General features: G+C 43.3%; 2 protein-coding genes across 5 annotated transcripts in view; one reads left to right on the top strand and one right to left on the bottom strand.

The window, feature by feature from the left end:
• myo18b (myosin XVIIIB) overlaps positions 1 to 16,342 on the top strand; it is a 61,483-nt gene extending 45,141 nt beyond the window's left edge. For 2 of the 4 annotated variants that reach the window (XM_090234164.1, XM_090234162.1), the window contains 11 exons: positions 4,853 to 5,014; positions 5,170 to 5,283; positions 5,446 to 5,562; positions 5,668 to 5,751; positions 5,891 to 6,028; positions 6,236 to 6,421; positions 9,691 to 9,824; positions 10,341 to 10,382; positions 12,946 to 13,128; positions 14,911 to 15,946; positions 16,048 to 16,342. In XM_090234164.1, the coding sequence (XP_090090290.1) occupies positions 4,853 to 5,014; positions 5,170 to 5,283; positions 5,446 to 5,562; positions 5,668 to 5,751; positions 5,891 to 6,028; positions 6,236 to 6,421; positions 9,691 to 9,824; positions 10,341 to 10,382; positions 12,946 to 13,128; positions 14,911 to 15,925 (2,175 nt within the window). In that variant the 3' untranslated portion in view covers positions 15,926 to 15,946; positions 16,048 to 16,342. The remainder of the gene's footprint in view (positions 1 to 4,852; positions 5,015 to 5,169; positions 5,284 to 5,445; positions 5,563 to 5,667; positions 5,752 to 5,890; positions 6,029 to 6,235; positions 6,422 to 9,690; positions 9,825 to 10,340; positions 10,383 to 12,945; positions 13,129 to 14,910; positions 15,947 to 16,047) is intronic. The other 2 variants (XM_090234165.1, XM_090234163.1) reach the window with 1 other exon arrangement.
• A 1,641-nt stretch (positions 16,343 to 17,983) lies between these two features.
• Positions 17,984 to 20,628, bottom strand: part of npm2b (nucleophosmin/nucleoplasmin, 2b) — a 6,307-nt gene continuing 3,662 nt past the window's right edge. Inside the window, exons 5-11 of the mRNA XM_021602076.3 lie at positions 20,395 to 20,511; positions 19,695 to 19,788; positions 19,204 to 19,337; positions 18,931 to 18,956; positions 18,798 to 18,834; positions 18,588 to 18,626; positions 17,984 to 18,298 (exon numbers count right to left, since the gene is read on the bottom strand). Coding sequence (XP_021457751.3) covers positions 18,594 to 18,626; positions 18,798 to 18,834; positions 18,931 to 18,956; positions 19,204 to 19,337; positions 19,695 to 19,788; positions 20,395 to 20,511 — 441 coding nt within the window. The 3' untranslated portion in view covers positions 17,984 to 18,298; positions 18,588 to 18,593. The remainder of the gene's footprint in view (positions 18,299 to 18,587; positions 18,627 to 18,797; positions 18,835 to 18,930; positions 18,957 to 19,203; positions 19,338 to 19,694; positions 19,789 to 20,394; positions 20,512 to 20,628) is intronic.

The following is a 20,628-nucleotide window of genomic DNA, read 5'->3' as shown; positions in this document are numbered from 1 at the left end:
CTGGCTGTCAGACAGTTTTTTTTTGTATAGTGATCCCAGAAATGCAGTGTAACTACATAACAGTTGGTGTCTTATGTTAGGCTCTTATGATAGGCTCTTGTGTTAGGCTCTTATGTTAGGCTCTTGTGTTAGGCTCTTGTGTTAGGCTCTTGTGTTAGGCTCTTGTGTTAGGCTCTTGTGTTAGGCTCTTGTGTTAGGTTCTTGTGTTAGGCTCTTGTGTTAGGCTCTTATGTTAGGCTCTTGTGTTAGGGTCTTATGTTAGGCTCTTGTGTTAGGCTCTTGTGTTAGGCTCTTGTGTTAGGCTCTTGTGTTAGGCTCTTATGTTAGGCTCTTATGTTAGGGTCTTGTGTTAGGGTCTTGTGTTAGGCTCTTGTGTTAGGCTCTTGTGTTAGGCTCTTGTGTTAGGCTCTTGTGTTAGGCTCTTATGTTAGGCTCTTGTGTTAGGCTCTTGTGTTAGGCTCTTGTGTTAGGCTCTTGTGTTAGGCTCTTGTGTTAGGCTCTTATGTTAGGCTCTTGTGTTAGGCTCTTGTGTTAGGCTCTTGTGTTAGGCTCTTATGTTAGGGTATTGTGTTAGGGTCTTATGTTAGGCTCTTGTGTTAGGCTCTTGTGTTAGGCTCTTGTGTTAGGCTCTTGTGTTAGGCTCTTATGTTAGGCTCTTGTGTTAGGCTCTTGTGTTAGGCTCTTGTGTTAGGCTCGACAAGCGGATAAGAGGCAATTGTGTTAGGCTCTTGTGTTAGGCTCTTGTGTTAGGCTCTTATGTTAGGCTCTTGTGTTAGGCTCTTGTGTTAGGCTCGTGTGTTAGGCTCTTGTGTTAGGCTCTTGTGTTAGGCTCTTATGTTAGGCTCTTGTGTTAGGCTCTTGTGTTAGGCTCTTGTGTTAGGGTCTTGTGTTAGGGTCTTATGTTAGGCTCTTGTGTTAGGCTCTTGTGTTAGGCTCTTGTGTTAGGCTCTTGTGTTAGGCTCTTGTGTTAGGCTCTTGTGTTAGGCTCTTGTGTTAGGCTCGACAAGCGGATAAGAGGCAATTCGTAATTTCGATTAAGACATTAATGAGCGAGCTATGACAGACGTAGTCAATATAACTATTTGTTCAGCACTTTTGAAATGTACAGAATTCAGAACATGGACCGTTCTTACGGTATTCTCCATGTACACCAAGTCAGAACAGTAGGATAAATAAAGGGGGCATATAAGCAGACAATGAAAGCTCTTACAATATTCAATGATGACATTTCTCTAAAACAGGCTATAGGCTACATGTGCACCACCAAATCAGAACAGTAGGCTAAGTTATGAGGGGGAAAGGGACCAAATTATTAAGGTGAGGCACATGGCTACTAACAGCTTACCACACAACATTAACTTAGTATTACTATCTTAGCTACAGTATACATATCTCCCTGTCACATTACAAAATTTATGCAGCAGCATACAATACATCTTTGGACTCACCTTGTTGTGCTGTGCTCACTTGAACAGGAAGGTGGCACGGCGGTCCTTGTGGGAACAATTTTTCATCAAACTTTGTCATCAAAGTCTGTCATTCTCTGGATTTATGGTGCTTTTATTTTTTATTTTTTTAACAGCTTTTTTTTCGACAGCTTTCAAGACAACAGTGAACTTGGAAAAAGCAAGGTTGAATTATGACGTCAGTGGTCTTCAGATTGGAGCTTTAGAAGGAGGCCAGAGTTCCCGACTTGGAATTCCGAGTTGGATGACCCTTAAAAATGTATTTTCCCAGTCGGAGCTCGTTTTTTATCGGGTTCCCAGTTGTTTTGACCTCACTGAAGTCTGAGATTTCCCAGTTCCAGATTTGCAGTTGTTTTGAATGAGATATAAGTCATGCTGGATTGACAGCATGGCCAATGCACTCCATCTTTTCTGGCCCATGGTGTTAAATGTTCATCATTTTAAGCTTGGAAAATAGACCCTTAAACCCAGACTTCGACCACACACCCACTCCACTGAATAGCAGGCTAGTGATTGCTTTGCAATGCTTACAGTTAGCCACTGATTCCTTCCAAACCACTCATTGTTGAATTTGCGATTTCTGATGTTTATGTCCAATGGGCGATGAGCACCGATATCTTTTATCTATAATTTCTCTTCATATGACAAGGATTAAAAAAGATTTCCAGTAGATTGTCGACGTGATTCATTATGATGACTGCTAGTCCATCTTGCTAGCTAAGATTTTGAAAGTATGATGTTGACATGATCAGTCCAATCCAATCTCCTTCACTAGCTTTAAGCACCAACTGTCAGAGCAGCTCACAGATTACTGCACCTGTACATAGCCCACCTATAATTTAGCCCAAACAACTACCTCTTTCCCTACTGTATTTAATTAATTAATTTATTTTTCTCCTTTGCACCCCATTATTTTTATTTGTACTTTGCAAATCTACCATTCCAGTGTTTTACTTGCTATATTGTATTTACCTTGACACCATGGCCTTTTTTGCCTTTACCTCCCTTCTCACCTCATTTGCTCACATCGTATATAGACTTGTTTATACTGTATTATTGACTGTATGTTTGTTTTACTCCATGTGTAACTCTGTGTCGTTGTATGTGTCGAACTGCTTTGCTTTATCTTGGCCAGGTCGCAATTGTAAATGAGAACTTGTTCTCAACTTGCCTACCTGGTTAAATAAAGGTGAAATAAATAAATAAATAAATAAAAATAAAGCTACGGTAGATAAAACGTGATTTGATGTAATTTTATCTGTGGCCAATAACCTTGAGCCTTTTTGAATGGGGACTTCTAATGTAACTCATTGGCAGCACCCAAGGGGCTTGAATTTTCGAGCTCTCCCCGTAGATTTTGAGTTGACGTAGTGTCCCCAGAGTGACAGAATACTGAGCCAATCACGGCGCAACTAGAGAACATTACCAACCCCTACGCTCCGTAATTTCCGCTGGCTGCCCCACCACCACAGAAAGCACTGAGCTATAGTAGGCTGAAACACTTGCATTTTGGAGCTGCCGCATGCGCATATGTGGCTTTATTAACTCTTTTAACTTTTTTTACATTGTTCGCAGACTGATATGTGACACGTATTAATGCCAAAATAACATGCGAAACAGGCAACACATTAATTAATTTTAATTTACTTATTATTTTTAGCTAAACAGGTGGGGCTCAAATGAATTATTTATTTTATTTTATTTTATTTCACCTTTATTTAACCAGGTAGGCTAGTTGAGAACAAGTTCTCATTTGCAACTGCCACCTGGCCAAGATAAAGCATAGCAGTGTGAACAGACAACACAGAGTTACACATGGAGTAAACAATTAACAAGTCAATAATACAGTAGAAAAAAGGAGAATCTATATACATTGTGTGCAAAAGGCATGAGGAGGTAGGCGAATAATTACAATTTTGCAGATTAACACTGGAGTGATAAATGATCAGATTGTCATGTACAGGTAGAGATATTGGTGTGCAAAAGAGCAGAAAAGTAAATAAATAAAAACAGTATGGGGATGAGGTAGGTAAAAATGGGTGGGCTATTTACCGATAGACTAATTATTCTGGATTTAAATGACAACAACTTGATCTGGTAATTAAATAACATAACAAATAAATTTTGTTTTCCATGTTACACCTGCAATTTTAAATAATACAAGGGGCTTGAAATATTCCACTTGAACTCAGAACTTCAAGTAGTACTGGAATAGATCTACATTGAAAATCAGACATTTCCTCCATTTTTGGTTGAAAAGTCTTTGTAATTATTGTAGTAAATGTACAATTATCCGTGATTTAATTTTGATCTGTTTTTGTGAGAGATGTGGCCACTTTCGTTTGTTTCCTGCTGCTTCAACTGAAAGGTGTTGAGCTACTCTGTTTTTTTTGTAAAACCACGTGCGGTTATTATGAGAATGACAACATCTAATGCTGGCTTCACCTTGGCTTTCCAAACAAATCCTTCCAATAAAGAAGGAACCTGGTTTTTGGTCACTTTCTCAGTACAAAAACAGCGATGGTGAGATTCAAACGCTGTTCATGGGTTCATTATGTGACAAAAAATGCATCCAGTCTATTTAGTCAGGCAATGTCCACATTATTCTCACATATTTTAGAATGTAATCATCATTTGAATATCAATGCATTGGCAAGGCCTACATTTTTATTATTCTTAAAGAAGTAATGGCCTACTTTTTTGTACACTTTTTTGTACAGTCATATAAATGATACAATTGTATAACATTGAGGTCATTGAAGATTACAATGAAGTGCTTGAAATAGTCTCTGAAACTCTTTAAATGTGACTTGCCATGTCTTTATGAGGTCTATGTTGATGTCACAGGAGGTTGGTGGCACATTAATTGGGGAGGATGGGCTCGTGGTAGTGGCTAGAGCAGAATTAGTGGAATGGTATTAAATACATCAAAGACATGGTTTCCATTCCATCCTCACTGTTCCAGCCATTATTATGAGCCGTCCTCCCCTCAGCAGCAGCCTCTGGTTGTTGTAAACATGTTGATAGAGTTATGGGTCAATTTACATATAGTTCCTTTTATTCCGCTAAGTACACATGTGGAACTGCATGAATTTGTTTCAAACCATTTGATTTTTTTTTATCCTAAAGTCACACATTGGTCCCATTATTTATAGAAAGACCTAAGTGCTCTTTTCCCTGTGGTAACAAATTGAAGTACAAACTTAATCAACAAATGTTTGTTTACTCAATGCCCCAGAGTTCCTCCACTACATAATATAGACAGGCTTGAGGTTGTTTTATTGTAATTGATGGGTGCTTGTGTGTGTATGTGTGTGTGTCTGTGTGTGCGGATTAAACAATTTAACACATTACTAAACATTAAATTCTCTTCCTCCCTCTGCAAGGTGGGACACAGGGACTTTGATGTGGAGAAGAGACTGAGGAGAGATCTGAAGAGAACCCATGCCCTGCTGGTTGATGCTCAGCTACTACTGTCTACCATAGACAACCCTGGACACAGCCAGGCTCCCGGCAGCAAGGAACACATAGAGCGTCTGCACTGCCAGGTACACACACACCTACACATGCAAACACACACACACATACTATGATGCTATGAATGTGGATCAAGGCGTGTTTAAACTAACAATTAAAACATACCCCCCCCCCCCTCTCTCCCTCTATTGCTCTCTCTGTCTCTCTCCATCTCTTTCTCTGTTAGTTGGAGGAGAGTGAGGCAAGGAGAGCGGAGGTGGAGAGTGTTCAGAAGACTCTGTCCATGGAACTGGAGAATGCTCAGATAGAACTAGAGAACATCTGCAAACACAAGAGTCTGGTGAGATAGATAGAGGCCTCATACTAGACTCTTACTACGCACTGTTACTATATCATTATCAGTGGTGTTCGGGAACTTTAACATCAAAGTGTTTACAATCCTACTGTGAGCACAACAGTCTAGTGGAGAGAGTAGATGAAAGGTGTGTGTGTTTATGTGTAGGTGGATGAGCAGGTAGCTCAGCTGCAACATGACAAGTCCGATCTGTTGAAGAGACTAGAGGAGGACCAGGAGGACCTTAATGAACTCATGAAGAAACACAAAGCTCTCATTGCACAGGTGTGTAACTCTGCCTCATAGGGGTTTCCAAACCATGTACAAAGACTCTGACAGTTGTGCTTTTCAAATTAAAGATCATTAAAACTGTACCTTTCTCTATCTCAGTCCTCCAGTGATATTTCACAGATCAGAGAGTTACAGGCTGAACTGGAGGAGGCCAAGAAACAGCAACACACACTCCAGGAAGAGGTAAGGACTGACAGCTGAGAAATGTGGGGGGATGGTGAACTACATATGCTGTTAATGTGGATACAAGACTGAATAACCTACTCTGACATTCTTCTTATCCTTCCTCTCCTCCTCCTTTCTCTTCCTCTTCTCCCCCCAGCTCGCAACCAGTATGGCCAGGGTGCAGTTCCTAGAGTCGTCCACCGTGGGGCGTAGTATCGTCAGTATGCAAGAGGCCAGGGTGTGTGACCTGGAGAACAAGCTGGAGTTCCAGAGAGGACAGGTCAAGAGGTTTGAGGTGAGGATGTTAAAATGGACAGTAAGCAATCTAGTTGACGTATCTTTACACACTCTCTGTCTCTCTCATATCTCTTTCTTTATCTCAATTCAATTTAATGTAATGGTGTATTATCGGCATGATGTACATATTGCCAAAGCTGAAATTTAGAAATAGTAGATAACGTTTAAATAATGTCTTACAAAAATATCTTCTGTCTCTCTGTAGGTGTTGGTGCTGCGTCTGAGGGATAGTGTGGTGCGTCTGGGAGAGGAGCTGGAGCAGAGTGCTCAGACAGAGGTCCGAGAGAGAGAGAACAGTCAGTACTACCAACAACGCCTCCACCACATGAGACAGGAGGTTGAAGACCTGTCTCAGAGAGAACAGGACAGCAGCCGCAGATGCTTGGAGCTGGTAACATACACATTCATACACACTATGTACAGTGCCCTTGACTTTTTCCACATTTTTGAGGTTACAGCCTTATTCTAAAATGGATTAAATAGTTTTCCCCCCTCAATCTACACACACTACCCATTAATGACAAGCAAAAATAGGTTTTTAGGATAAAATAAATGAAAAACTGAGATATCACATTTACAAAAGTATTCAGACCCTTTACTCAGTACTTTGTTGAAGCACCTTTGGCAGCAATTACAGCATAGAGTCTTCTTGAGTATGACGCTACAAGCATGGCAGACCTGTATTTTGGGAGTTTCTCCCATTCAGGTTGGATGGGGAGCATTGCTGCACAGCTATTTCCAGATCTCTCCAGAGATGTTCAATCGGGTTCAAGTCTGGGCTCTGGCTGGGCCACTCAAGGATATTTAGAGACTTGTCCTGAAGCCACTCCTGCGTTGTCTTGGCTGTGTGTTTAGGGTTGTTGTCCTGTTGGAGGGTGAACCTTCGTTCCAGTCTGAGGTCCTGAGAGCTCTGGAGCAGGTTTTCATCAAGGATCTCTCTGTACTTTGCTCGGTTCATCTTTCCCTCAATCCTGACTAGTCTCCCAGTCTCTGCTGCTGAAAAACACCCCCACAGCATGATGCTGCCACCACCATGCTTCACTGTAGGGATGGTGCCAGATTTTCTCCAGACATGAAACTGGGCATTCAGGCCAAAGAGTTTACTCTTGGTTTCATCAGACCAGAGAATCTTGTTTCTCATGGTCTGAGGTCTTTAGGTGCCTTTGGCCAAGCTCCAAGTGGGCTGTCATGTGCCTTTTACTGAGGAGTGGCTTCCGCCTGCACTCTACCATAAAGGCCTGATTGGTGGAGTGATGCAGAGATGGTTGTCCTTCTGGAAGGTTATTTGTTGGTTACTCTCCCCCAGATCTGTGCCTCGACACAATCCTGTCTCATAGCAAAAGGTCTGAATACTTACGTAAATAAGGTATTTCTGTTTTTTATTTTTAATACATTTGCAAAAAATCCGAAACCTGTTTTTGCCTTGTCATTATGGCTGTAACGTAATGTAACAAAATGTGGAAAGGTCAAGGGGTGTGAATAATTTCCGAAGGCACTGTACATAACGTATACCAAATATTAGGAATATCCCCTTTTGTCCTCAGAACAGCCTCAATTTGTTGGGGCATGAACTCTACTAGTTGTTGAAAGCATTCCACAGGGATGCTGGCCCATGTTGACTCCAATGCTTCCCGCAGTTGTGTCAAGTTGTCTGGATGTCCTTTGGGTGGTGGACCATTCTTGATACACACTGGAAGCGTGAAAAGCGCAGCAACGTTGCAGTTCCTGACACATTCAAACCGGAGTGTCCTACCACCTACTACCATACCCCGTTCAAAGGCAGTTACATCTTTTGTCGTACCCATTCACTCTCCATTCACCCATTCACACGTCTACACTGATTGAAGTGGATTTAACAGGTGACATCAATACGGGATCATAGCTTTTACCTGGATTCACCTGGTCAGTCTATGTCATGGAAAGAGTTCCTCATGTTCTGTACAATCAGTGTATCCACACAGACATATATAGCCTACACAAACACACATGGATAGATGCCCTTTAACGACCTAACGACCAACAGCGCAGACAGGCACAGCTCTCAGTGAGATACCCACTGTCTCCCCTGCATCCTCTCTCTAGCTTTGCCACTGTCTGGCTGGCTGTGATTAATCCTCATTGTCTTCTCAAGGTTATGGATACACACGTACACCCCATCCTATTCCACATGTCTCTATGACAACCACTAACCACCCCTCCACAGTCAATAACCTGGAGAGCCAATGATGGCGTGTGTTTGTGTGTCTTCATGCCATATAAGAACTGGTGTGTATGTCATACATTTGAGTGAGTGAGCTAGTGTGTGTAACAATGACTTTGGTGTGTTCTGTGTGTTGTGAGTGTGAGAGAGAGAGAGAGAGCGAGATTACAGGGAAAAGTGGAAGATTAATAGATTAATCACTCTCTTCTTTCTGTCTCTGTATGAATATGGAAGAATGCTCCTCGAGATAACACACACACACACACATACTCTACAGGAAGACCAAGGACCCACGTGTGTGTGTTGGTCAGTGCCACAATATATGATGGATGATGCAATAAGGAATAGACTGGGCATCATTATAAGACTCCATCCATTCTGGCCTGTATTGAATAACATGGATAAACGTACCATTGGCCTGTATTGAATAACATGGATAAACGTACAGTTGTCCTGTATTGAATAACATGGATAAACGTACAGTTGGCCTGTATTGAATAACATGGATAAACGTACAGTTGGCCTGTATTGAATAACATGGATAAACGTACAGTTGGCCTGTATTGAATAACATGGATAAACGTACAGTTGGCCTGTATTGAATAACATGGATAAACGTACAGTTGGCCTGTATTGAATAACATGGATAAACGTACCGTTGGCCTGTATTGAATAACATGGATAAACGTACAGTTGGCCTGTATTGAATAACATGGATAAACGTACCGTTGGCCTGTATTGAATAACATGGATAAACGTACAGTTGGCCTGTATTGAATAACATGGATAAACGTACAGTTGGCCTGTATTGAATAACATGGATAAACGTACAGTTGGCCTGTATTGAATAACATGGATAAACGTACAGTTGGCCTGTATTGAATAACATGGATAAACGTACCGTTGGCCTGTATTGAATAACATGGATAAACGTACAGTTGGCCTGTATTGAATAACATGGATAAACGTACAGTTGGCCTGTATTGAATAACATGGATAAACGTACAGTTGGCCTGTATTGAATAACATGGATAAATGTGCAGTTGGCCTGTTTTGAATAACATGGATAAACGTGCAGTTGGCCTGTATTGAATAACATGGATAAACGTGCAGTTGGCCTGTATTGAATAACATGGATAAACGTACCGTTGGCCTGTATTGAATAACATGGATAAACGTGCAGTTGGCCTGTATTGAATAACATGGATAAACGTGCAGTTGGCCTGTATTGAATAACATGGATAAACGTACCGTTGGCCTGTATTGAATAACATGGATAAACGTGCAGTTGGCCTGTATTGAATAACATGGATAAACGTACAGTTGGCCTGTGGCGCACACGTCTTTGGAGTTCCTCTGTGCAGCCTCTCCACACTCTGTCACCTCTCCTATGGACACGTCTCTCTTTTTCCCTCTTTCCCCCCCTCACTTTCTATCTCTCTTTCGCTCTCTGTTCTCAGGAGATGCAAGTGACAGAGCTGAGTGCGGTCAGACAGACATTACAAGCTGATCTGGAGACATCCATCCATCGTATCGTTGATCTGCAAGCCGCCCTGGAGGAGGTGGAGTCTAGTGACGAAAGTGATGATGAGAGGTATGAGTGTGTTACTGTGTTTGATGTGTAAGAGATGTATGAGTGTGTTACTGTGTTTGATGTGTAATAGAGGTATGAATGTGTTACTGTGTTTGATGTGTAAGAGTGGTATGAGTGTGTTACTGTGTTTGATGTGTAAGAGAGGTATGAGTGTGTTACTGTGTTTGATGTGTAAGAGTGGTATGAGTGTGTTACTGTGTTTGATGTGTAAGAGAGGTATGAGTGTGTTACTGTGTTTGATGTGTAAGAGAGGTATGAGTGTATTACTGTGTTTGATCTGTAAGAGAGGTATGAGTGTGTTACTGTGTTTGACGTGTAAGAGAGGTATGAGTGTGTGTGTTACTGTGTTTGATGTATAAGAGAGGTATGAGTGTGTTACTGTGTTTGATATGTAAAAGTGGTATGTTGGAGGGTTAAAGCAATGGGATGACAGGTACATTTGTATCCAGAAGGAAGTTACATCATTACTGCTCTGATCCCACACCCCTGACCTTTCACCCCTCTTCCTGATTCCAGTGTTGCGACGGCTGTGGAATCCTTTGCTAAGAAGAGAGACCTGTAAGAACCCTGGTTCCCAGCATGTGTGCAGATGTCTATCCACGCGCGTGTGTTTCCGTCCTCTGTACTCTTGCCTGTGTTGGCTTGAATCTAGAGTGCTGAGTCTTGGGCTGTTTCAGTTATTAGACCAATCTGATATACAGTGGGGCAAAAAAGTATTTAGTCAGCCACCAACTGTGAATGTTCTCCCACTTAAAAAGATGAGAGTGGCCTGTTATTTTAATCATAGGTACTCTTCAACTATGACAGACAAAATTAGAAAAAAAATCCAGAAAATCACATTGTAGGATTTTTAATGAATTTATTTGCAAATTATGGTGGAAAATAAGTATTTGGTCACCTACAAACAAGCAAGATTTCTGGCTCTCACAGACCTGTAACTTCTTCTTTAAGAGGCTCTTATGTCCTCCACTCGCTACCTGATTAATGGCTCCTGTTTGAACTTGTTATCAGTATAAAAGACACCTGTCCACAACCTCAAACAGTCACACTCCAAACTCCACTATGGCCAAGACCAAAGAGCTGTCAAAGGACACCAGAAACAAAATTGTAGACCTGCACCAGGCTGGGAAGACTGAATCTGCAATAGGTAAGCAGCTTGGTTTGAAGAAATCAACTGTGGGAGCAATTATTAGGAAATGGAAGCCATACAAGACCACTGATAATCTCTGTCGATCTGGGGCTCCACGCAAGATCTCACCCCGTGGGGTCAAAATGATCACAAGAACGGTGAGCTAAAATCCCAGAACCACACAGGGAGACCTAGTGAATGACCTGCAGAGAGCTGGGACCAAAGTAACAAAGCCTACCATCAGTAACACACTACGCCGCCAGGGACTCAAATCCTGCAGTGCCAGGCGTATCCCCCTGATTAAGCCAGTACATGTCCAGGCCCGTCTGAAGTTTGCTAAAGAGCATTTGGATGATCCAGAAGAAGATTGGGAGAATGTCATATGGTCAGATGAAACCAAAATATAACTTTTTGGTAAAAACTCAACTCGTCGTGTTTGGAGGACAAAGAATGCTGAATTGCATCCAAAGAACACCATACCTACTGTGAAGCATGGGGGTGGAAACATCATGCTTTGGGGCTGTTTTTCTGCAAAGGGACCAGGACGACTGATCCGTGTAAAGGAAAGAATGAATGGGGCCATGTATCGTGAGATTTTGAGTGAAAACCTCCTTCCATCAGCAAGGGCATTGAAGATGAAACGTGGCTGGGTCTTTCAGCATGACAATGATCCCAAACACACCGCCCGGGCAACGAAGGAGTGGCTTCGTAAGAAGCATTAAGGTCCTGGAGTGGCCTAGCCAGTCTCCAGATCTCAACCCCATAGAAAATCTTTGGAGGGAGTTGAAAGTCCATGTTGCCCAGCAACAGCCCCAAAACATCACAAGCTCTAGAGGAGATCTGCATGGAGGAATGGGCCAAAATACCAGCAACAGTGTGTGAAAACCTTGTGAAGACTTACAGAAAACGTTTGACCTCTGTCATTGCCAACAAAGGGTATATAACAAAGTATTGAGATAAACTTTTGTTATTGACCAAATACTTATTTTCCACCATAATTTGCAAATAAATTCATTAAAAATCCTACAATGTGATTTTCTGGATTTTTTTTCTTCTCATTTTGTCTGTCATAGTTGACGTGTACCTATGATGAAAATTACAGGCCTCACTCATCTTTTTAAGTAGGAGACCTTGCACAATTGGTGGCTGACTAAATACTTTTTTGCCCCACTGTATATATATGGTCCCTGGGCTGTTGATGATGTGAACAGACCGACAGTGCATAGCTAAATGCCTGAGCTGTAGTCTGACAGCTACTGTCTGAAGAGACACCCAGTAGCTCCATCTTCCTGTAGGTGGACAAGGTTGAGAGCCACAGGGCTGGAGCAAAGAGACACCTACACAGACACACAGCCCTATGTAAGAGACACACACACACACATACACACAGCCCTTTGTAAGACACAATAATCTTTTCTCTGTTCTGAGAGTTCACCAGCTGTGATATTCTTGTGTATTCCATAAGGCATGGAGTCCCATGCATTGCAGTACAGAGCCAGTTCTTCTCTCTCTCTCCTCTTCATTATCTACTCTCATTTTATCACTCCCTCTCTCAATCTTTCCTGCTCTATCACTTCTTCCTCCCTCTTTCTCTCTTAAACTTCTATACCCTGACCAATTACTTTTTCATTCTTGCTCCCTCCATCGTCCTCTTCTTTCCTCTCTCTAATGGCAGATGGGAGAGGTTGTAGTTAGTTTGTTTATATACAGTACAAGTATGTGACCTGAGTACTGAGTGTGAATGTCTGACACCTCTGACTGTGTCTCCAATATGATCTGCCACCACCTGCAGTCACACAGCAGGAGAGAGAGGACACAGGGACAGGAAATGTCCTCTGAGGACACTGTGGCTGAACTGCTGTGAGCTGACCATGGCTTAGAAGTGTTGCATCTCTGGCTGTGTGGAGTCATGTGTGTTCTGTCTCTTGGTACTGTGTTTGTGTGATCTCTGTTGCTCAGTGACACTGTGTGTGTGTTCCCGCTCTTCCTCAGCGACAGTGTGTCTAGTGTTGGTTCTCAATCTCTGGGCACAGAGGATGTTGGAGAGGGCATCCGTCATTGGCTGGGTGTTCCCCGAGGGGGGGCCAGACGGGGCTCTCCCTATGGCAGCAGTACCATCAGCAACCAGTCGGGGCGCCAGTCTGTCACAGACACCATGAGCACTTACAGCTTCCGGTGAGTTGTCAGTTCAGTTTGATTCAGTACAGTTCAACTTCAGTAGGTCAATTCAATAGCAACTGCATAGATACTAAGGCCTATCAAGCGTTCAATCAGATCAAGCGTTAACCGCCGATAGCCGACACCCTCATAGCTGATGTTTTGGCGGTGTCAGAGGTGTAACTGTGTTGGAGCTGTCAAATCGGTGAGCAGCTGCTCTTGATCTTTGTCACAAAGCAACGTCCGTCCCACTCATGTTAGAAGTTCAGAAAGAGAAAGTGTAGGTTTTACAGAAATAATGACCATGAAACTAAATAATGAGGACATCTATCATCTTAATTGAGGTGGAGATTACATCTCACATTCCAGTGTTAGAACTTAAATAAGGCTGCATGAGATTTCTATTAATGCAACTTCGTGCAGTCATTGGCAATGTCCACTTTAGGTATAATGCCAGAAGCCGCTTGTGGATTTCACAGCTCTAACGCAGTTTCACCTCCGACCCCACCAAAACAACCACTATGTGGATGTTGTCAGTTTTAGAGCCTGTTTTACAGTGCCTTGCGAAAGTATTCGGCCCCCTTGAACTTTGCGTCCTTTTGACACATTTCAGGCTTCAAACATAAAGATATAAAACTGTATTTTTTTGTGAAGAATCAACAACAAGTGGGACACAATCATGAAGTGGAACGACATTTATTGGATATTTCAAACTTTTTTAACAAATCAAAAACTGAAAAATTGGGCGTGAAAAATTATTCAGCCCCTTTCAGTGAGGATGAGGATCTCTGAATGATCCAATGTTGACCTAAATGACTAATGATGATAAATACAATCCACCTGTGTGTAATCAAGTCTCCGTATAAATGCACCTGCACTGTGATAGTCTCAGAGGTCCGTCAAAAGTGCAGAGAGCATCACGAAGAACAAGGAACACACCAGGCAGGTCCGAGATACTGTTGTGAAGAAGTTTAAAGCCGGATTTGGATACAAAAAGATTTCCCAAGCTTTAAACATCCCAAGGAGCACTGTGCAAGCGATAATATTGAAATGGAAGGAGTATCAGACCACTGCAAATCTACCAAGACCTGGCCGTCCCTCTAAACTTTCAGCTCATACAAGGAGAACACAATGGTTAAAATTGATGGGAAGATGGATGGAGCCAAATACAGGACCATTCTGGAAGAAAACCTGATGGAGTCTGCAAAAGACCTGAGACTGGGACGGAGATTTGTCTTCCAACAAGACAATGATCCAAAACATAAAGCAAAATCTACAATGGAATGGTTCAAAAATAAACATCCAGGTGTTAGAATGGCCAAGTCAAAGTCCAGACCTGAATCCAATCGAGAATCTGTGGAAAGAACTGAAAACTGCTGTTCACAAATGCTCTCCATCCAACCTCACTGAGCTCGAGCTGTTTTGCAAGGAGGAATGGGAAAAAATGTCAGTCTCTCGATGTGCAAAACTGATAGAGACATACCCCAAGCGACTTACAGCTGTAATCGCAGCAAAAGGTGGCGCTACAAAGTATTAACTTAAGGGGGCTGAATAATTTTGCACGCCCAATTTTTCAGTTTTTGATTTGTTAAAAAAGTTTGAAATATCCAATAAATGTCGTTCCACTTCATGATTGTGTCCCACTTGTTGTTGATTCTTCACAAAAAAATACAGTTTTATATCTTTATGTTTGAAGCCTGAAATGTGGCAAAAGGTCGCAAAGTTCAAGGGGGCCGAATACTTTCACAAGGCACTGTTTATTTCCAATATTTGATTATCCTTCCTCTCCCTCTCACCCAGCTCCTGTGTGGACCCAGATGAGAACGGTTTAGAACCAGGGGGTGTGGTTGGTAATGGGGGAAGTTCACATCTTGGTCGGGCCTCCTCCTCCTCTGCCCTCTCCGAGCTATTAGAGGGGCTTCGTAAGCGGCGAGGGGGAGCAGAGTCTGGGGAGGGGGATGGCAGTACTATTTCTCTCCCTATCTACCAGACCACTGGGGCCTCAACCCTCCGCCGCAGAGCCTCAGCCCTCTCTCTGGGCCCCGAAGACCTCCAGGAGCCCCGCAGCATCCTCAAACCTCCCTCCCCACTGCTGCCACGCGCCGCCAGCCTGCGCAACATAGGCGAACCCCAGGCTTCATCTGCAGCTTCTAGGGACTCCGGAGCCAAACGCTACAACTCCTCCGATTCTCTCTCCTCCCTCCCCTCTCTCCCCCTCCTCTCCTCCCTCACTTCCCCCACTGCCCCCCGCCGTCGCCCCCCCACTATCTCCATCCCAGAGGAAGACAGTGAAGAACCATTTAGATCCCTGCGCTCCCCCCAGCGCTCCCCCCAGCCAATGAGACGCAGGCTGCTGGAGAGCGTCGTCAGCGAGGGCGGTGGGGAGGGCTGTCTGGGGTCGGAACCCATGGTGTTCCAGAACCGCCGCCTCATAAGCGACGGTAACCGTGATGACGCGGCCTCTGACATTCTGCCGGCCATCCGAAGGGCCCAGTCCACCAGCAGCCTGGCCAGTTCAGTCAGAGGGGGTCGGAGGGCACTCAGCGTCCACTTTGGAGAGCTGCCCCCCTCCACACGCAGCAGGAAGGGCTCCGACTCCAGCTCCACCAGCTCAGGGTCTGGGGGGAGCTCCCAGGGAGGAGGGGTCAGGCGTAGTGGAGGTGGGGGGCCGCAGGGAGAAAGGCTGGATGCGGAGGGCAGCGAGGGGGGAGACGTTGCTTCTGTCATGAAGAAATACCTGAGGAAGAGTGAGGACATGAGGAAGAGTGAAGACCTGAGGAAGAGTGAGGACATGAGGAAGAGTGAGGTTGACTAAAAGGAGAGGAGAGAGACTGAGGTGAGATGTAGCAGAGAGAGAGACACACACACACAGTAAGGCAGTCAAGACATCTGATGCATGCTAATGCCTTCTTCTCTTTTACTCTGTCCTCTCCCCAGCCTGCATGTGTGTGTGAGAGAAAGAATAAACTGAAGCCACTCCCAGAGACACCCATGCAAGCTGCAAGGAGCCATCGAAGATATCTACAAACTCGTGCCAAATAAATCAATGAAGATAGTTACACGCTTAAGGTAAAGATGCGCAGAAGACATTGAAGCCAACGAGTCAAGACATACACACGCTTGTGTGTGTATGGATTGTGCTGTTCATGGAAAAATGTGAGCCCACTGAAGATAAAATATCAGTTAGATTAGAAGCACTGTTTGTACACTAATAAAAATATTTAAATGAAAATGCTTGTGAAACTGTTCTTCCACCAGCTATACACAGCAGACTAGAGAAGACAGTTGCTGTTCAGAATGTTTCATAGGAAAATCCTTTTTTAGATTTAACACTGTGGTCTTTGTCACTAGTTCTAAGGCAGGGGACAACTGGTCACAGGTATTATTCCCTAGAATCAGATCACAGGCTGGTTGTCAGACGTGTGATGTCTCACCTGTCCTCCAGTTCAGTCAGCTAGCTAGAATAAATTAACCACTGCTTAATGGTTCCGTTGTGTTATAGGCATGAGGTAGAGGTCAAGGGAAGCATAGAGTCCAGATGTTGATTTGGGACCAGGGTGTCAGGCTGCAGTGATGTCTCACTTGTGTCCTCCAACTCAGTTAGCCATAACCTTGCTGAGAACTTTAGTCCAGATGGTTATTGTGGAAGTGTTGACGCTAGAGGTGGGGGTCAAGTATAGGGGCTAGGGATTGATTTGGGATGGTGTCAGTCGGTGCCCCCTGCAGATCCACCTGTTCACAGGAACTTTACAGAATTCTACAGGTCAACATCAGTTACGAGGTAGGGACCAAGGGAATTATAGTGGTTGATTTAGGACTAGGCATCAGTTCTGTGTCCCCACCTGGGCCACAGCAATCTTAGAATTGTTGTATTTCAGATTTTAAGCAATTTGTCAGGACAATAAGCGCTAGTGGTTGATTTGGGAGGTGTCTACAGTAGATGTCCTCCAGTACCATCTGTTCCTCAGCATCTTAAACCCAGCTGGAATTTACACCCCCAATCAGGGCTACAGTTCAGCTGTAGTTGAACCAGATTATACAGTCTAATATGCTTCAAGTAGGGCACAGCCAGGGTGAACTTGACTGCTACAAGAGGGCAGGCTGTTCATGCAATACTGTATAACACCATCCTAGATATCAACCACTAAGAATATAGTTTGTAGATGGTGAGGAACTAATTGGTCAACCAATTCCATTCATACTGAACAAAAATAAAATGTAATTTACGATTTGGCTGAGTTACATTTCCTAAGGTACGGGGGTAGGTAGCCTAGTGGTTAGAGCGTTGCACTAGTAACCAGAAGGCTGCAAGATCGAATCCCTGAGCTGACAAGGTAACAATCTGTCGTTCTGCCCCTGAACAAGGCAGTTATCCCACTTCTCCTCTGCCGTCATTGTAAATAATAATTTATTATCATTACGCAGACATGAAACTACAAGTCATCTAGTAAAAACCATAGAAATTACAACAGAAAATGAACATTGACCGGTCAAGGAATCAGCCTCTGATTAATCAGGACAAGTTCTTCCAGTTTAAAACTATCTAGGCGTTCCAAGCCGATGGCACAGAGTACATAAACCTTAACCAATTTCAGTTCAGACATTTGGAACAGTTAGCAGGATGAAGTCCTGTGAACTAAGAGTACCCACCACATTAACAGCTCTGGACATTCCTGCAGTCAGCGTGCCAATTGAACACTCCCTCAACTTGAGACGTGGCCTTTTGTCCCCCGCACAAGGTGCACCTATGTAATGATCCTGCCATTTAATCAGCTTCTTGATATGCCACACCGGTCAGGTGGATTATTATCTTGGCAAAGGAGAAATGCTCCCTGACATAGAAACACATTTGTACACAGAGAAAGGTATGTAACATTTCTGGGATTTTTATTTATTTATTTCAGCTCATGAAACAAAGGACCACTTAACATGTTACATTTATATTTTTTTCAGTGTATTTTAATGTACACTGATTCTATTTTGTTCAGTATAGTTTAATGTACACTGATTAGTACCACAAGGACAAAACTCTTTCGAACGATTTACAAAGCACTGACATGTACAGGATAAACAGCCTTAGATTAAATCATTTGAACCATGCAAGAATGAACAGGTAGATAGAAACCCAACAGTTGATTGACAGAACCTTTAGCCAAACAGAACTGCAACAGACTCTTTTGGGCAGCACCTGAAACACATTAACTGGTTTAGTCATTCAGTAGAGGCAATCTGCAAATTCAGCGGTCATGTCACACTACACCCTTCAGGTGCCAAGGGGTTCTTAGTCCCTTTCCCCTAATGGTTGTTAGTATTCTGGGGGAGGTTAACCCCAAGTCCATGTTAGACTTCATATGCCATTTAACTGACACTTCATCCAACGCGACCTAGTCATGCATATGACCCCAGGAATGGCTATGCGCTAACAAAAGAGAGGATTACTCAGGGCTTAGCATTACTGCCCTGAGGTTGTCACTTACCCTGGATCACTTTCCCCTGCCTCTTCCTCTACCCTTTCCCTGAAACACAGAAAGCCATTTCAAACCAGACCAGCCATGATTCCAACTGGAGGCCAGAAGATTGTTCTGCGTCCCATGGCACTACATAGGGAACAATTTGGGACGAAGCCAGAGCCTCAGACCAGGAAAGTCATTCAGGGTATAATATTTAAGGCAGAGTAAATAAAGTACCTTTTTAGGAGGGTTGTTCTCATCATCTGATGCAGGTCTGGAAGGAGAGAGGATGGTTGGTGGTAAGTGAACAGCAACAATTAGATTTCAGTAAATCACATAAATGGATTAAAAAGCATTTATTATCACTTACTCATCTGCTTCCTCTGGCTTCTTTCTCTGGAAGACAGGAATAACATTAGCCTGGCCCCAGATCTGTGTGCTTTACCAATACCATCTCATTGTGAAGCAAAGTTTCAATTTGACAACTGACAAGGAGTAAGATTCATTTATTTGTAGATTAGAGCAAACTAGGATCCGTGTTTGATTTCGTAGTTGTCCATATGCATGTTGAAAATGTGACAACTTAAGTATAAAATCATTCAAAAATCAACATGTTGGAGTTTGATATAAAACAGGCCCTTACTTTGCCTGCAACATTTGCATTCTTGGCAGTTGCTTTCTTAGCAGGCTTCACAGGAGACTCAATATCTTCCTCCTCCTCCTCTTCTTCCTCCATCTCCTCATCAACACTATCTATTCCTGAGAAGTCATCCTCCACTGGAAAGCAACAGGAGTTAAATGACAGTGACATTAGAAAGGCCTGTAGTTTATGGCTGTCAAAACCATCAACATTACGCAATATTCTGTTCTAACATCAAATTCCACTGACCAGCTGCTCCTCAGGACTTTGATTAGCTGAATGACATTACAGGTATGTAACGGGTTCTCTACCACCATGATTCAAACATTTGCTTATTTTTGTCCTTAAACATTAAGCATAAGTAGTTAAAAAAAATAGTACCTTTATTTAACTAGGCAAGTCAGTTAAGAACAAATTCTTATTTTAGGAGGCTAGGGCCACTTGTTTTTTTACAGTTAACCGCCATCATCCCTGCTCCCTAATCCCCTACTTACAGGCCACGTGTTCCCCACAGATGTAGACCGGTCCAGCGCCACTCCTCAGCTGAAAGGTTACAGGAGGGTGCAGGTCTATCCCAGACAGATTGACCTGGAGAGATCAATACACAGAATCATGACAATCAGTGCTGCTATTCAAACTGACAGAACCAGGCACCCAGCTAGGTTAGGCCTATAACCACTGGTGATTACTTCCCCAGGCCCATTCCTCAACATTAGCTGATTTGGGTTAACCTTCATTAGCCAGCTAGGTCTAGGTCATTGGGAAGACAACTTCAAACAGCCTGGTTGGCCAAGTCCTGCAGTTCTCTTGTATTGAGGCAGAGTTCAGTTCGTATAACTGGTTACAGAATTTACTAGTAACATTGAGTTGCCACATGTCCTGTACAACAACTGCAATACTTCCACAGGGCGCTGAAATTCACACTTTAAATACACAGAATACAACCAAACTTTATCAGTGTGTTCCTCAACTCAACGCAGATGTGCCAATTTAATCAGTCAGGGCTATCCAGGATCAGCAGCTGTACAGGACACACGTAGATACCGGTAATTGTTTTCAATTGATATTTTACCAGAGTCAACTAATGGCGACTCCGTTGCTAGCAAATCCCACAATTATCAAAACTCACCTCTGCGTCGATAGAGAACGCCAAGTAGTCAGGCTGCCACATTAGAACAAATTGGGACAACTTGCCGTGGGCATGCCGTTGGCGTGCAGGGTAGCCATGGGTATGCCCTTGTCGTTATCTGGTTCTCCGGTAATTAATGCCACGATGTTGAACTCTTCTTTGGCGCCTGCGCCCAGACACATCTGCCAGGGACAAGTCAGACACTTGAAAACGCACTACTGAAGTTATTAAAATTGCGTTCCAGATGGTTTTTCTGCAGTCATACTACCCAAATTAACATTTAAAATGTCATCACGTGA

The sequence above is a fragment of the Oncorhynchus mykiss genome, chromosome 5, assembly GCF_057628025.1.
Source record: "Oncorhynchus mykiss isolate SJ-2025 chromosome 5, ASM5762802v1, whole genome shotgun sequence".
Taxonomy (NCBI): Eukaryota; Metazoa; Chordata; class Actinopteri; order Salmoniformes; family Salmonidae; genus Oncorhynchus; species Oncorhynchus mykiss.
The sequence above is the reverse complement of the archived record's forward strand: the minus strand, read 5'-3'. Positions and strand labels throughout refer to the sequence as shown.